The sequence below is a fragment of the Apium graveolens genome, chromosome 4, assembly GCF_009905375.1.
Source record: "Apium graveolens cultivar Ventura chromosome 4, ASM990537v1, whole genome shotgun sequence".
Lineage (NCBI taxonomy): Eukaryota > Viridiplantae > Streptophyta > Magnoliopsida > Apiales > Apiaceae > Apium > Apium graveolens.
The window spans coordinates 187,989,885-188,005,875 of record NC_133650.1 but is presented as its reverse complement, the minus strand read 5'-3'; the positions used below and the strand labels follow the sequence as shown (position 1 = coordinate 188,005,875).

General features: G+C 37.3%; 2 protein-coding genes across 2 annotated transcripts; one reads left to right on the top strand and one right to left on the bottom strand.

Annotated features, from left to right (window-relative positions):
- Positions 1 to 10,628: 10,628 nt before the first annotated feature.
- LOC141720487 (DAG protein, chloroplastic) lies at positions 10,629 to 12,892 on the bottom strand. The gene is made up of 5 exons (XM_074522921.1): positions 12,488 to 12,892; positions 11,513 to 11,610; positions 11,360 to 11,425; positions 11,098 to 11,274; positions 10,629 to 10,942 (listed from the first exon to the last, which is right to left on the bottom strand). Exons 1-4 carry the CDS (start codon positions 12,835 to 12,837, stop codon positions 11,108 to 11,110), a joined length of 681 nt encoding a protein of 226 aa, XP_074379022.1. The 5' UTR covers positions 12,838 to 12,892; the 3' UTR covers positions 10,629 to 10,942; positions 11,098 to 11,107.
- A 756-nt stretch (positions 12,893 to 13,648) lies between these two features.
- Positions 13,649 to 15,008, top strand: LOC141719219 (zinc finger BED domain-containing protein RICESLEEPER 2-like). Its single transcript, XM_074521598.1, has 3 exons — positions 13,649 to 13,691; positions 13,777 to 14,366; positions 14,475 to 15,008. Exons 1-3 carry the CDS (start codon positions 13,649 to 13,651, stop codon positions 15,006 to 15,008), a joined length of 1,167 nt encoding a protein of 388 aa, XP_074377699.1.
- Positions 15,009 to 15,991: the final 983 nt, after the last annotated feature.

Genomic DNA, 15,991 nt, shown 5'->3' with positions numbered 1-15,991 from the left:
TGGAGGTGGAATTATTGGAATTGAAATAAGGAGATAGGAGTGTCACGGAATATGAAGCGAAGCTTACGGAGTTGGCCCGTATAGCACCGGAATATGTGAGTTTGGAAGCTCAACGAGCGAAGCGGTTTCAACAAGGGTTGAAGCCAGAAATAAGGAGTGAAGTTGTAGCCTTACAACTCAAGACCCATACTTCGGTAGTTCAGGCTGCCCTAGTGATAGAGAGTGATCAGAAATTAGCTGCAAAGGATCAAGGTGAGAAGAAGAGGAAATTTGAAAGTGGACCCGCTAGGTCAGAATTAGGAATAGCGAGTTGGAAGTTCCAGCGTTGGTTTGGAAGGAATAAGAATAAGAGGTTCAAAAGGCAGAATTTTCCCCAGGCTAAACCCGGTACCACTTCAGTTAACTCTGCCCCGACAAGGATGAGTAAGCTAGTGGCTGATTGTAAGACGTGTGGGAAGAAGCAAAGTGGATAGTGCACAGAGAATATCAATTGTTTTAAGTATGGACAGAAAGGTCACTATTCTACGGAGTGTAACTCTGAGATTGAAGGAGTTACTTGCTTTAGTTGCGGCAAAGTGGGACACATAGCTAGGAATTGCAAGCCAGTGACCCAAGGTAATGTTGGAAGGAGTGTGTCCCAAGGACCAGCAACCAGTACTGCTAGAGCTAGGACTTTTAAGATGACCTAGAAGTCTCCAGTTCATGATTCCGATGTGGTTGCAGGTACGCTTTCTCTTAATTCCGTACCTGTTAACATTTTGTTTGATTCGGGAGCGTCCAAATCTTTTATATCTGTGAATTGCACGAATAAAATGCAATTGATGTTGGAAAACCTAGACGAACCTTTGACCATAGAAGTGGCTAATAAAGATAAGGTAACGGTAAGTCAATTTTGTCATAGATGTTCCCTAGAGATTTCAGGATATATGTTCCCTGTTGACTTAATACCTTTCGAATTGGGAGACTTTGATATTATTTTAGGTATGGATTGGTTGTCTCGATATAAGGCGGATATTGACTGTAAAAAAAAAGAGAGTTGTTATGCATATCCTAGATAATAAAAGGATCAGTTACCAAGGACAGAGACAAGATATGAAGTTCCTTTCAGTGGTGCAAGCAAAGAGATTGTTGCGGCAAGGATATGAGGCGTATTTAGCTCATGTGGTGGATACGAAGAAAGAGACCCCTATTTTGGATGAAATTCCCACAATTAGAGAATTCCATGACGTTTTCCCAGAAGAGTTACCAGGATTGTCACCTGATCGAGAGATAGAGTTTTCCATTGATTTGATTCCTGGAGCTGAACCAGTTTCTAAGGCTCCATACTGGATGACCCCAATGGAAATGAAAGAATTGGCTAAGCACTTCAGGAATTATTGGACAAAGGAGTCATTCGACCCAGTATTTCTCCGTGGGGTGCTCCAGTACTATTTGTGAAGAAAAAGGATGGAAGTATGAGATTATGTATTGATTCAGAGAGCTGAACAAGTTGACGATATAGAATAAGTATCCTTTGCCACGAATCGATGATTTGTTTGATCAGCTTAAGGGAGCATGTTACTTCTCAAAGATTGACTTAAGATCTGGCTACCACCAACTGAAGATAAAGCCTGAAGATATCCCCAAGACTGTATTTAGAACAAGGTATGGCCATTACGACTTTCTAGTGATGTCGTTTGGATTGACGAATGCGCCAGCGGCTTTCATGGATTTGATGAATAGGGTATATAAGGAGTATCTGGATAAGTTTGTTATTTTATTTATTGATGACATCCTCATATATTCGAAGAATCCCGAAGATCACGCAATGCATCTACAGATTGCCCTTCAAAAAATTAAGAGAAAAGCAATTGTATGCGAAGTTTTCTAAGTGTGAGTTTTGGCTGACAGAAGTGCAGTTTCTTGGTCATGTAGTAAGTAAGGAAGGTATCAAAGTAGACCCAGTAAAGATTGAAGCCGCATCAAAGTGGGAGCAACCGAAGACACCAACAGAAATAAGGAGTTTTCTTGGGTTAGCAGGATATTATCGACGGTTTGTGAAAGATTTCTCGAAGATTGCATCCCCATTAACCAAGTTGACCAAGAAGAATGAGAAGTTCATTTGGACGGAAAAGTGTGAAAAGAGTTTCCAGGAATTGAAATGAAGATTAGTGACGGCTCCAGTGTTAGCATTGCCAGATGAGAAGGAAAACTTTGTAATCTATAGTGATGCTTCTTTGAAAGGATTAGGTTGTGTGCTAATGCAGCATGATAAAGTTATTGCTTATGCCTCCAGACAGCTAAAGCCTCACGAGCAGAAATATACAGTTCATGACCTTGAGTTGGCGGCTATAGTGTTTGCTCTAAAGTTATAGCGTCACTACTTGTATGGAGAGAAATGCGATATTTATACAGACCATAAGAGCCTGAAGTACATATTCACGCAGAAGGATTTGAACATGAGACAGAGAAGGTGGTTGGAGCTGATTAAGGACTACGATTGTTCGATTAATTATCACCCCGTTAAAGCCAATGTGGTGGCTGATGCCTTGAGTAGAAAGGAAAGGTTGAATAGGATTAAGATGGCGGAAGAACTAGCACAAGATTTGGAAAGAATGGAGATTGAGGTTCGAGTACCAAGCGAAAGTCAGGAGCAACTATATGAAGTCACCTTCCAGCCGGCATTGATGGAAAAGATCAAAAGGTGTCAAGAAGGAGTTATGGAACAAGAGTTGGACACTGACGGGAGAAGAGTTGTGTACTCAAAAAGATAGTCAAGGTTTGTATAGATTTTCATCCAGAGTTTGGATTCCTAATGTAATGGAATTGAAGAACGAGGTATTACACGAAGCACATAACTCTAGGTTTTCTATCCACCCTGGTAGTACTAAGATGTACCAGGACTTGAAAAGAAACTTTTGGTGGCCAGGAATGAAGAAGGATATTGCCAATTGGGTAAGTAAGTGTCATGTATGTCAAACGGTGAAAGCAGAGCATCAACGACCAAGTGGATTGTTACAACCTTTGGAGATTCCCCAGTGGAAATGGGAAGAGATTGCTATGGATTTTGTAGTGGGATTGCCAAGGACGAGAGCAAACCATGATGCTATTTGGGTAATCATTGATAGGTTGAATAAGTCAGCGCATTTTCTTCCGATCAATGAAAGGTATTCATTGGAAAAGCTGGTTAAGTTATACTTGGATGAGATAGTTACCAAACATGGAGTGCCTGTCTCTATAGTGTCAGATCGAGACCCGAGATTTAATTCCAGGTTCTGGACTAAATTCCAAGAGTGCCTAGGAACGAAATTGAATATGAGCACCGCTTATCATCCTCAGACGGATGGCCAAAGTGAAAGAACAATTCAGACTATAGAGGATATGTTGAGAGTCTGTGTTCTAGATTTTAAGGGTAATTGGGGTGAACATCTACCTTTGATTGAGTTCTCGTATAATAACAGTTACCATACCAGTATCGGGATGCCACCTTACGAAGCTTTGTATGGACGAAAGTGTAGATCACCGTTGTATTGGGATGAGGTAGGAGAAAAGAAAGTGTTAGGTCCTGAATTGGTTCAGCAAACCAGAGATGCCATAGTGTTGATTCGGAAAAGGTTGGAAGCAGCCCAAGATAGACAGAGAAAGTATGCAGATTTACATAGGAAAGACATGGACTTCGAGATAGGAGCTCCAGTGTTACTAAAGGTATCACCTTGAAAAGGGTTAGTACGATTTGGTCAGAAGGGTAAACTTAGCCCTAGATTTATAGGACCCTTTGAGGTTTTGAAGAAAGTAGGAAAGGTTGCCTATGAGATAGCGCTACCACCGCAGTGGCAGCACATTCATAATGTGTTACACGTATCTATGTTGAAGCCCTATATCCCTAACTCGAATCAAGTTATAGAATATGAACCGATTGAGCTTCAGCCAGATTTGTCCTATGTGGAGCAACCGATTCAAATCCTAGACCGTAAAGAACAAGTCCTTAGGAATAAGTCGATTCCTATAGTAAAAGTTTTGTGGAGAAATCCTCGAGTAGAAGAGTCTACTTGGGAATTAGAGTCAGACATGATTGATAAATATCCTCATTTGTTTAGTTAAGTCAGATTCTGGGGACAAAATATTTTTAAGGGGGAAAGGATATAACGACTCGTGTATTTTTCTTTTTACTTTAATATTTAAAAGTGTAATAAAGATTTGAATAATTAAATAAAGGTGTGTACTGGTTTTGGCAGCAGTTACTGATTGTTATTTAATTATTTATGATCTGTTGATATGTGGGATTGAATTATGTGATTTATTAGTGAGTTATATGATTTTATTTCGCTTGTAAAAGTGATTTTATTGTAGTTTTAATTCCATAAATACTTGGGTTATTTCTAAAATTGGTTTTATAATTTTATAATTTCAATAATTATTTTTAGGACTTTATAAAATTGAGAAATCAATATTTTATTAATTATTTATCTTTAAATAATTTTCTGAGTGTGTTTGGTTGTAAAATCCATATTTAATTATGAAAATCTTCAAAAATTACGAAACTCATATTTTATGAAGTTTATAATATTCTGAGAATTTTAAAATTATTTTGTGAATTTTCGGGAATAGTTTCACCCGCGCGTCATTTCGTTATTTGTTAAAAAATGGGTACGAAGAGCACCTTAAAAAGTGTTTTAAAAATTTCGAAATATAAGTTTTGTAAACTCAGGGATATTTATGACATTTTAAAATTATTTTCGCAATGTTCTGAAAATATTTTTCCTACACCCAAATTCGTTAATCTCAATTTCGGGACAAATCGAGCCATAAAACCCTCGTATTTATCTTATATACTACATGTTGATTTCTTAAAAGAGGGGGACACATGTTGCTTTATTTTTGCAGCAGCTGTCAAACTAAAAAATAAAATCACTCCCACCCCCTTCTTCCTCTTCGTCCCTGTTACACTCTCTCTCGGTTTCTTTTGCTCTCTCTCTACTTCGCAATCTCTCTGTCTCTCCTCTCTCTTTCCTGTTTCTTCTTTCACTTCCTGTTTCTGTTTTTGCTTCAATTTTCCAGCACCGTCGAGATTCCGCTTCTTTTCTGGTTGCTCTATTTCCGGTAATTATCCCGGTTGTTGCTTCCAGTTTCATTGTGGCTCAATTTACTTGCATATGTATATACTTATATGTATATGTATGTGTTGTGTTGTATGTGTAATTGTGTTGTGTGTTTGAGTGGTGGTAGAAGGCGGCACCGCCGCCTGTGTTGCCGCCCTGTTCGTGGTTCTGTGGCGCGTTTGCGCGTGTTGATTGCTTGGGTTCCTGTTCTGTTGATTTTGTTATTGGGCCTGCAGTTTGGGCCTGGATATTTGGGCCTATTCCTGTTGGGCCGAGATTATGCAGTTGGGTTTGATTATTATTTCTTTTTCTGCAGAAAGTTAATTGATTACTATTCGTGAAATAAAAACTTTCGTTGCGGGGAATAATATTAATCGGTATAATTTATTTGGGAACCCGTATTATATCGGGCGCCAATAAATTGTGCCGCCGTTGACGATGAACTTCGGTGAGTCAACGGTGGACGGTGATGACGATGTTCTGAGTCCTAAATTCTATAAATAAATAAAATAATTACGAAAAATATTTTCAGACTTAAGTAATTAATTTCGATTGGTGATTGGGATGTACGTTGTATAAAATGGTGAAGTGATAATGTGGATTGTTGTGATTGTTGACGTCGAATGTAATCGACGGGTAGTCTTATAAATAAAGAAGTTGCTGCCAAAATTTTCTAAAAATATATTTGTAAACGTACGTACTTATATCCTACGTGATTACGTGATTACGTGTATAATAACTATACGAGTCGGGTTATCGGATTGGGTTATTGGATTGAGGATATCAAGCATGTCGGTATAACTGATTAGGATATTCAGTATTTGTAGATTCGGATTGAGTTTTCCCAGGATTAAAGTCAGCGTAAAAGCTACTTAGAGTTTTGTAAAGCGTTGCAAGGCAAGTACCCCCTGACCATTCTTTTATGGTTCAGTACGTATGAATAGCTAAATATTTTATTCTCGTAATAGAACAGAAACGTTTTAAGTTACGTATCCCCTATTCTTGAAAATGTTGTTTAAAATTATGTTTTGGGGAAAAGTAACTTCTGAAAACACTTATCTCTAACGTGATTAAAATGAAAAGAGGATTTGAATAGTGTGTTGTGACAGAATTGATTATAACAAGAGATAGGTAAAAGTGATTTTGAAAACTGGATAAAACGATCAGATATGGGATACGTTGGGGGCCAGAGTAGGCCTATTGAGGTGGCGTAAGAGCCTAATTCGGTTGCGCGCACTGTATAACCGATTAGTCCAGCAGGTCAGAGACCTAGCTAGTCTCTGAGTTCCGGAACAGGTAAATGGGATGGCAGTTGGAGCCGTCTGGTGTTGATAGCCTGATCAGCTATCTTCACATATCCGCTACGTATCTGATTTGGATTTGTGATTCCCGTAAGGGCATGAGTAGTTGATACAGCAGTTTTATAAATGTGATTAGCATGCTAAAATTGGACTCTGGTATTTTTACAGCACACTGCTATGTTCTTTTGATGAAGCATGCTAGTTAGTGATATCCAGTTATCTCTGATTTTCATTATAAAATGTTGATATCATGATTACAGCTATGTTCATATTATTGTTACATTACTGCTTTTATTCCGTTATTCATATGTCGGTGCTGCTGAGCGATTATGCTCACCCTTGCAAATGTTATGTATGTCTTACAGATGCCTAGAAGACCAGTTAGACAGACCCATGTTCCCGCCCCTTTTGGACACGGCTCCTCTGAGGTAGTTTGTATCAGGCCATGAGGTCTGATGAGTTGCTGAATAAAGTTAGAGTGTGTTAGATGTTGAATAAAGGGTTTGTAATAGTGAGAACCTGAATTATACTTGAACCTGGATCGGATCTTGGTTTGGGGTCAAGTTAGTATATTTTAATAATAATCTTGTTATTTATATTTTGGTTATTGTGTTTGGTGACGTCAACTCCTGACCCCGGGATTGAGACCGTCACATCCTAGACCATTAAAAGAATCAAAGTTATAGTGCTTTAGGTCCCTCTGCCGGGGAATAGCCTTCAAGGAGTGGTCGAATGGTGTCAGAGTTTCCCCAATTTCCATTCCATAATCTTTGTCCATTTTCCTTTGTAGTTCATAGATCATATCCTTGAGATCTTTTTGCTTCTCTTCATCATCATCAGAAATGACCTCGGGGTGGGCTCCCTCCGGGTCCTCTTAGTCCTGACTTGGTTAGTAGCTTCTCTTCTTCTAGCTGCATTCTTTTTTTAATCTTTAGTTCAAGCTTGCTTCTTCTTCCTTTCTGATTTGTTCCCTCATCTCTTCCAACCTCTTATGTTTGGCTGCTTCTGTTTCCTTCTTATTGCCCTGGTCCTTTTGGTTCTTCTTCCCTTTAGCTCTAATGCGGTCAAAGACAGATCTCCGGGATTGCTAGGAGTCCCCGGACTCCTCCGGTTCCTCCTCTATTTCGGCTTTCTTCTGGATCCGGGCTTGCTCTTGCCTATAGAGCCGGATTACTTCTGCTAGCTCGTTGCTGGAGAGGTTGGCCATGTGTTCCTCAGCCACCGGGATGTTAGTATACTTGTATTGGTTTAGCTCAATAAGGCTCCTGGCGTCCCGGGGGTTTACCACTCTCTCCAGAATGGGGGTGTGTGGCAATGGTTGCTCCTGGAGGGTTTCTCGGCCGGCTCCCGTATCTTGTGCCTGGAAGTGGTCCAGGTCCTCTATTTCGGCTTTCTTCTGGATCCGGGCTTGCTCTTGCCTATAGAGCCGGATTGCTTCTGCTAGCTCGTTGCTGGAGAGGTTGGCCATGTGTTCCTCAGCCACCGGGATGTTAGTATACTTGTATTGGTTTAGCTCAATAAGGCTCCTGCCATCCCGGGGGTTTACCACTCTCTCCAGAATGGGGGTGTGTGGCAATGGTTGCTCCTGGAGGGTTTCTCGGTCGGCTCCCGTATCTTGTGCCTGGAAGTGGTCCAGGTCCTGGACCTGGGTACTAGCAGAGGGTCTCCCAGAAGTATGCTTTCCCGCTCTTACCATTTTTTCAAATATACTAACAACTGACCAAGATTTCCAACTAACAATATCGATCTAAGGTTGGTTTTGAAAAATAACGGAAACTAACCAGAACAACAAACAATTTTCTAGGACTAGTTCCGACAATTTTCTGGGACTAGTTAACAATATAGTAGGATGAGTATAGTTGGGTCTTAGAACACAAAGGCAATATGCAATTTAAAGTAATCTTAGGGTTCTAAAACAATCAAAACTATCAATAACACACACAAACGTGGCTTAAATCAACGAAACAGGGCTCACACAAACTTGGCCTAAAATAACGAGCACACACAAACATGGTTTAAATAAACAACATTCATATTTATGAGAGAATTTGGTTGCTTGGGTTCTTACAAGTTAAAGAAATGATCTCTTTCAAGAGTTTGCTGGTGAAGGTGTATCCAGGGGCACCGAGACCTCACCGTGGTACGTGCAAGGGATAATTGGGTTGGGCTTCTATTATAGGCCGGGTTTACTTAATTGGTTTGGGCCAACAAAAGTGTGTTTTTTTCATTTGTTAACGAGCGGCTTGATTACGACTCGAACTCAGCTCGACCTGGCTCGAATTTGTTCGCTAACAACCTCGTGTTTGGCTCGTAACTTAACTTGCTCGAACACGATTTTTTGTCCGATAAAAAAGCTCGGCTAGGCTTGTCAAAAAAAATGAAAACTCAGCTCGTTTATATCAAAATTTGGTTAACTATAAGACTGCATGTGAGCAGGCTTCACATATGCTATGGTTCTTCCCATATGTATAAAACTAGAATTAAAATGAAAGGGAGGATTGAAACACACAAGTCATCCGCTGACTTTACCAAGTACAGTAATACTCTTATATAATCATGTTACTGTTAATGGTAATACATACGATTATCCTTGGCAGTGGGCACATATCATATGTACCACAACTTGCGGCCACAAGTCCTGGTAATTGTTGGGAAAGCTACATGATGATGATTACTATTTTTTCACGGAGCAGAAATGGGGTCGAATTGAGTGCAAGATTGGGGTCAAGTCTCTAGACCTCTGCTTCAGTGCTACTGGGGTAGAACTCGTAAGCCCCATTTTTCCCATCGAAAGAAACTAGTTGTTGGTCAGGCTTGTAAGTTGTAACATAATGTCAGGTTAAACCCTACACATACCAGTCTCCTGTTCATAGCAAAAGTTCAGAAGTTGTCTATCTGCCCTGTTGCGAGAGATTGAGCGACCCAGCCTCCAGAAACAAAGGAGAAGTGAGGGTGTGTATTTTTATTTCTCTAATCGAAAGAATCGAAAGAACAAGAACAAAAAATATTAAGTCTGCACAAAACTCTAATCAAACTGGGAACTGGCTACATGAATAAGATGATTTGAAGATATTAAATATGCAACAAATGTCGTAAAAACTCAACTGACCACCTCTCTTCTTTTAACACTACCCTAATTTAGAAGAACTATAGTATCATGCATCATACATTCTCCACTTTATTATAATATACTATCCCGTCTCCTGATCTAAACTGCAAACCGTACCAAAATTCAGTGCAAAAATTTTATTATAAGATTGCTGTATAGGAAAAAGAATAAAATATTCTTATTCAAATTGGTGGGGGTTTCAGCTCTATCAGAAACTGAAAGCAAGGATTGAAAATTGTAAATGTTTGTCCAAAAATTTGTATAGATTTCCATTCCATTCCCCCACAATTTCATTCACCCTACAAAAACATAAAATTTTAAATTTCTTCCTCCCATAATGTCACCCAGTTCTGAAGACTGGCTCTCGTAGTCCAAAATATTATAAAACAAAAACTGAAGATAATTCCAAGTATTTACACCAGAGTACTGAAGCATAATCGAAAATTTGCAACCCAAATCAATTAAGACATCTTGTAGTCTTAAACCCGACTTAAATAGTGGAGGCAGACAGTTTCATATCTGTGGCACTTATTTCAGCATGCTCGGACAACAATAAACTGGAAGGATTTATGATCATCTAAAACTATATAAAAGTGGATCTAATATTCTAATTTAGGCAACATCAAGGATACAAAATTCCTCTAAACTAAAAATGATTGGACCTGATAGGTAAACCTTTTATTCCTCAATTGCCACGGAGTAAATAAAAAGAGGCACTCTAGAGCTAACAGATAAGAATGTGATATATATATTGGACATCTCTACCAGTATACTCAAGTTACCATAAGTTGGGAAATCTTGCAATAAACAACATAATCACATTTTTTTGACAAATTAAACTCATTAATATGCTGCTGTACTCGCGAAGATTACAGGAAAGATGTCAAGACCAATTCACAGACCTAGACCGCTTACAAGGCTTTTGATGCAACTTTATTCTTCTATTTCATATTATTTGAAACTCAGACGGAAATCATATTATTTGAAACTCAGACGGAAATCATATTATTTGAAACTCAGACGGAAACAGTGCATGTATAACAATGTAACCGAAAATGTGGATTCAGCAAAATTATAGCCTTTCTGCAAACATAAAATACTTCCAACTTACACTAAAACTACTTGAGCAAGTCTTAAGAATAATTTTAACAAAAAGCCATTTGACCAAAAGCATCCAAAAATAGTTGCATATACAAAAAAAATTAAGTTACATAAAAAAACCTAGTTGGTTCCACTTTACATTTATATTCGGCAATCAAGTTACACCTCATTATGAAACTACTCAGATACTCTCACAAAAAGATTTGAAACAATGAGTTCACTTGACCAACCTTGCGAAAAACAGGGCACCTTGACTACCTATTGCATATTTCTGTCTTCCCTCACCATCTCTAAAACTGGCAACATTGGCATTTTCTAATGAGTAAATTCCTCTTCGAACACAAATCATCAACCTGCGAAAAACAATATAGGCAATGACTTGAAATGAATTACTGCAGTTAAGTAGTAGGCAAATTAAGTTATCACGGAACACAACAAAAGCATGACGATTACATTAGTAAATTACCAAACAACTAAATTACAAAAGAACTATATTAGTGAACCCAACCTATAATAGTTCATCCAGAGGAGGATTCGGTTGCCTGTTTTGGTTTTCTCCGTTCAGGAGGAGGACCATCCCTCTGTCTTACATATCTCTTACTCTCATACTTTGATCGCCTCTGCTGCTTTGGTTGATAAGTGGGGTACGTGCAAGGAATTATTTCCCCGTTGACATACTTATCACCTGAGGCATATAATGAGAGTCATGTCCAGATATCCACTGAAATAGTATATTAAACACATGAACAACTCATTTCCTTATGTCTCACCTCCATAGTCCTTGTTCTTAACATCAATGTATGAATCTGGAAGAACCCATAGAACTCCAGGTAATCCTACATACCAGAAAGATGCAAGTCAACAATTAGGTTAGTCCCTTGTTATACTCACTTATGAAACAGCTGAGTAATGTATTAGAATACCCTTAAAATTCTCAGATACTTCTTCTGATACTGTGCACTGGAATCCAGTATAGGTAGTGGTACTAAACGCATACATGTTCTTCTTAGCTTCTTCCATGCTGACAACCACAGGTAAGACAATTTTAGATAACAATAAAGCATCAATTATCGAACTTGTTTACATGGAAGAGCTTATGTACGGTGTTTCTAATTTACAACAGAAAAAATGATAAATGCATAATATAAATCAAACTCCTACTAATCTTCCAAGTTGACACTAAACAGTAACCACATATATATCACACACCAATTTCAGTGCATTCTTTAAAACGGGCATTCCCTACATTCCACGAAAAAAATTGACAAAAGTTTGGTGATCTAAATAACCCACATCTAAGTGAGATGATAAAAGTAAAAACACAAACATCAAATATAAGTACTCTTGGATATCAAATGGATTTTCGTTTAACACAATTTACAGCTTTCAAACTTTTACCGCATATCAACTTCATTGCATTCCATAAAATAGGCATTCTATACCTTACAAACCAAGTAAAAACAAAATTCACAATGTTTATTAATCAATTGACCCCAAATCAATGTACCGTGAATAATACGGACTCCACACCGAAAAAAACGTTGTCTTGGATAATAGACAAGATTATATAGAATTATAAATAGAAACATAGCCTCGCACACACATAACCTACTGCTTGGAAATTTAATCCAACACACATAATATACAAAAGATTATAACAAATAACAAATTATTAAATACCCACATAAACATTTCTTAAAAGTTAAAACATTTACATATACACATAAAAAAATCTTGAAAAACAACACAAACACCAATAAAAATGTAATATTTCTTGGATACCACCACACACATACACAAACAGCCTAATCCACACAACAATCACAATATATCAAACACATATACAAATACATATAAATATTGATATGTATAATTAGAAGGGTATAAAAGATAATGACCTTCCGAGAACAGTAGCCAAAGTTTGAAGATAAGTCTCAATCATTTGTTCTCTAGTAGGAACTGGGTCTTTGGGGAACTCCATAACAATCAACCAATGATTATAATCACAACCGGGTAACATTATCGTCTCTCTGGGTTCATTACTACTGCTCCTTTTGGAAGAGTAGTCTCCATCTACAGCAGCTCGGATGAGGCTCCGAGATGAAATTCGGGTGGATTTGAGATTCTGGGTCAGTTTAAAAGGTAAAGAGCGAAGTGGGTATGAGAGATATGAAAGCGGGGTTGAGAGTTTAGGATGAGAAGGGTTTATTAGGGTTTTAGAGAGAGGAGAGAAGCTGAGAGTGGCCATTGCAAGAAGTGAGCGAAATGTGTGTGAGGGTGAGAAAGATAAGGTCAATGAGGAAGGGAGGTTTTTGGTTTAGCAAGGGTCTTATTGTCAATTGCTCGATTTCTATAAATTTATTTATCATAATTGTTAAATTAAATAACTTAAAAAATGACGGTCATATTAGAAAGAATAATAAAATAGGGAACTTTTAATTTATAATTACAATAATACCCATTTTCAGGGGGAATGGACGGGCTGTAAAATGATTCGGATTATCCGGTATCTCGGCTCATATCCAGCTCGAAAATATGATTCATGCCTTAGATTTGTTTTGGAAACGATCCATATCTGGCGCAAAAATTAGGCCCGAATAAAATATGATCCCAGATTTGAAAATTAAGATAACCGTCCATTTTAGGGTTCATATTTTTTAAAAAAATATGAAACAACCCGTACCGGGTTTATATCTGGATTCGCTCAACTACCCGATGCTGGGATTATATATAATACTCCTAACTAGTAGTATTAAAATTTCTAGCCCATCAAATATTAAGCTCAGTATGTATAGAATTAAATTATTCATATTTATCCTTTTTACCAATATTAACTCTGACCCCTCGTTATTCAGCCCTCTCGAATGTTGATGTGTGCATCTGGATGTAAAATGGATTGACTCATATTACTCTCATCGACTCCTCGTTTGCACAAATATTCAATTCATATTAATAATTATATGTATAAGTTGTGCCTATATATACACCTTCTTATATGAGATATCATTCATCCTCCTTTCTTAGTCTAAAAATTATTAGATTTATAATTGGCTTGCGATATGGAAGATGTGGAAGATGATTTTGTTGTTGTTGATATCTCTGGTAAAATCTCAATTAAGTTTATTTTATTTTTTAGATATCGTATCTTATTTGGTGATAACTTATTTTTGATTATATATTTTGCAAGGTACTAAAGAAGCAATCAGCCACAAGCCCAGTGAAGGATATCAAAATCATCCCGATAATTCTCAAACTTTGAAAGATGAAATTGATATTGAAGCGATGGAGGGTAACAATTCGGAGCAGGGATCCAGAAAGCGAAAGAAAAAAATATCTAAAGTATGGGAAGAATTTGAAGAAGTAACACTTAGAGATGGGACCAAAAAACTCAATTGCAAGTATTGCAATGCGAAGTTTTCTCTGAGTAAGGACGGCTCTACCAGTCATTTGATTCGACACATGAAAGCTTGCAGCATTCGGTGGGCTTCTATTTCTGGCGTCACACATAAGGTATTATCGTATCCCATTTTAGAAGCTGATGGAAATATGGGTAACGTTAATTTCTTCAAGTATGATAAGGAAAAAATTAGGGATTTGCTGGTTAAAATGTTTTTTGTGCATGAGTACCCATTTCGTATGGTAGAGCATGAGTTATTCTTAATACTAATGAAATCATTGAATCCGCGATTTGAACCTATTTCTCGTAACACTTTGAATAATGATTGCATGAAAATGTATACTCTGCAAAAGAAAAAGCTTAGGCAGATGTTTACAATTGTTGATCGTATAAGCTTGACTTGTGATTACTGGACATCCAATTAAAATATTGGATACACGTGTCTTACTGCTCACTATTTGGATTTTAATTGGATTCTTCAAAAAAAGGTGATCAATTTTCTGCATTTGGTACCTCCACACACTGGTTTGGCGATTAGTGCCTTCATATTTGCTTGCTTGGTTGATTGGGGAATTGAGAATAAGATATCAACTATTACTCTTGATAATGCTTCATCTAATGATTCTGTTGTTATGCACCTCAAGGAATCATTTGCTTTGAAAGGAAATCTGTTATTTAATGGTAGGATTTTTCATGTTAGATGCAATGCACATATTTTAAACCTGCTTGTGCAAGATGGTTTGGCTGTTATTGAACCAATAATTCATAATGTTCGTGCTGCTGTTAAGTATTTGAAAATGTCACCTCAGCGTCTTCACAAATTTTCTGAAATTGTTAAGAATTTGCAGTTACCTAATTCTAAAAGGTTGGTTTTAGATGTTCCCACCAGGTGGAATTCCGCATATTTTATCTTGAATGTGCACTCCAGTTTAAAAATGTGTTTCCAATGTATAAGGAAAGAGATTCTTATTTTCATAGTCTACCAACTTTGGAGGAATGGAAAGTTCTTGAAAATATTATGAAATTTCTTGAGATATTTTACGAAGCTACAATGGTATTCTTTGGCACTGAATATACAACTGTTAATTTATTTTTTCCTGAAATTTGGAAGATAAAAGAGTTGTTGAATCAGTCTCTTCTTGAAAAGTCTGAATATATGCAAGCAATGGCGCATAAAATGAAAGATAAGTTTGAAAAATATTGGGGTAGTTGTAATCTACTAATGTCGATTGCTTCAATACTTGATCCAAGACATAAAATGCATTTTGTGAAGTTTTATTTTCCCAGGATGTATACTACTGAGTTTGAAACAAACAGAAATTAACCCTTGTTGACAATGCTATCCGAGAATTGTTTGATGAATACATTGCTTCCTATAATGCCCAGCGAATTGCAACAACTCATGCACCTACTGTTCCATCATTATCAACTGCGGTTGGAGAAAAAAGTCTGACAAAAAGCATAAATGAATTTGAAACTTGGGCTCAAAACACCGATGTTGTTACTAATTCGTCAAAGTCTGAATTGGAAATATATTTAGAGGAAGGGAGACTATCTGGTGCTGATGATAAGTTTGATGCTCTGGAATGGTGGAAAGCAAATACCTTGAAATTTAAAATTTTATCTATTAGGTCACACAATACTATAGAAGGGAGTTGAATATAGTGTTTATATAATCAAATCGATTTTGAACACAAGTATGTAGCAGTAATCAAGTATATTCAATATAATAAACTCTGTTACAATAGAACAGTTGTTCTCTCTCAGTGATGAACAATATCACTAAGAGCTGCTAGGTTACAATGAATAATGTTCCCGTGAATGATAACACTTATAGTGTAAACCCTAAGCTGTGTTTATATAGTACACAGTTACAAGATATCTTCTAATTGATATGAAATATAATTTTGTCTCCTAAAATATATCAATCAGATATTATCCTCTTACAAGTCTTCTAGTTGTCCAACTCTTCATGCATATCTTCTATTATTTTAGTCATGATCCT

Excerpts from the sequence above, each read along its gene's own strand:
- LOC141720487 (XM_074522921.1), bottom strand. The coding sequence starts at position 12,837 with ATGGCCACTCTCAGCTTCTCTCCTCTCTCTAAAACCCTAATAAACCCT. Across the intron at positions 11,426-11,512 it reads AGTATCTGAGAATTTTAAGG|GATTACCTGGAGTTCTATGG; the intron begins GTATTCTAATAC and ends TCTGGTATGTAG. Across the intron at positions 11,275-11,359 it reads TAAGAACAAGGACTATGGAG|GTGATAAGTATGTCAACGGG; the intron begins GTGAGACATAAG and ends TATATGCCTCAG.
- LOC141719219 (XM_074521598.1), top strand. The coding sequence starts at position 13,649 with ATGGAAGATGTGGAAGATGATTTTGTTGTTGTTGATATCTCTG. Across the intron at positions 13,692-13,776 it reads TGTTGTTGTTGATATCTCTG|GTACTAAAGAAGCAATCAGC; the intron begins GTAAAATCTCAA and ends ATATTTTGCAAG. Across the intron at positions 14,367-14,474 it reads TTAGGCAGATGTTTACAATT|GTGATCAATTTTCTGCATTT; the intron begins GTTGATCGTATA and ends CTTCAAAAAAAG.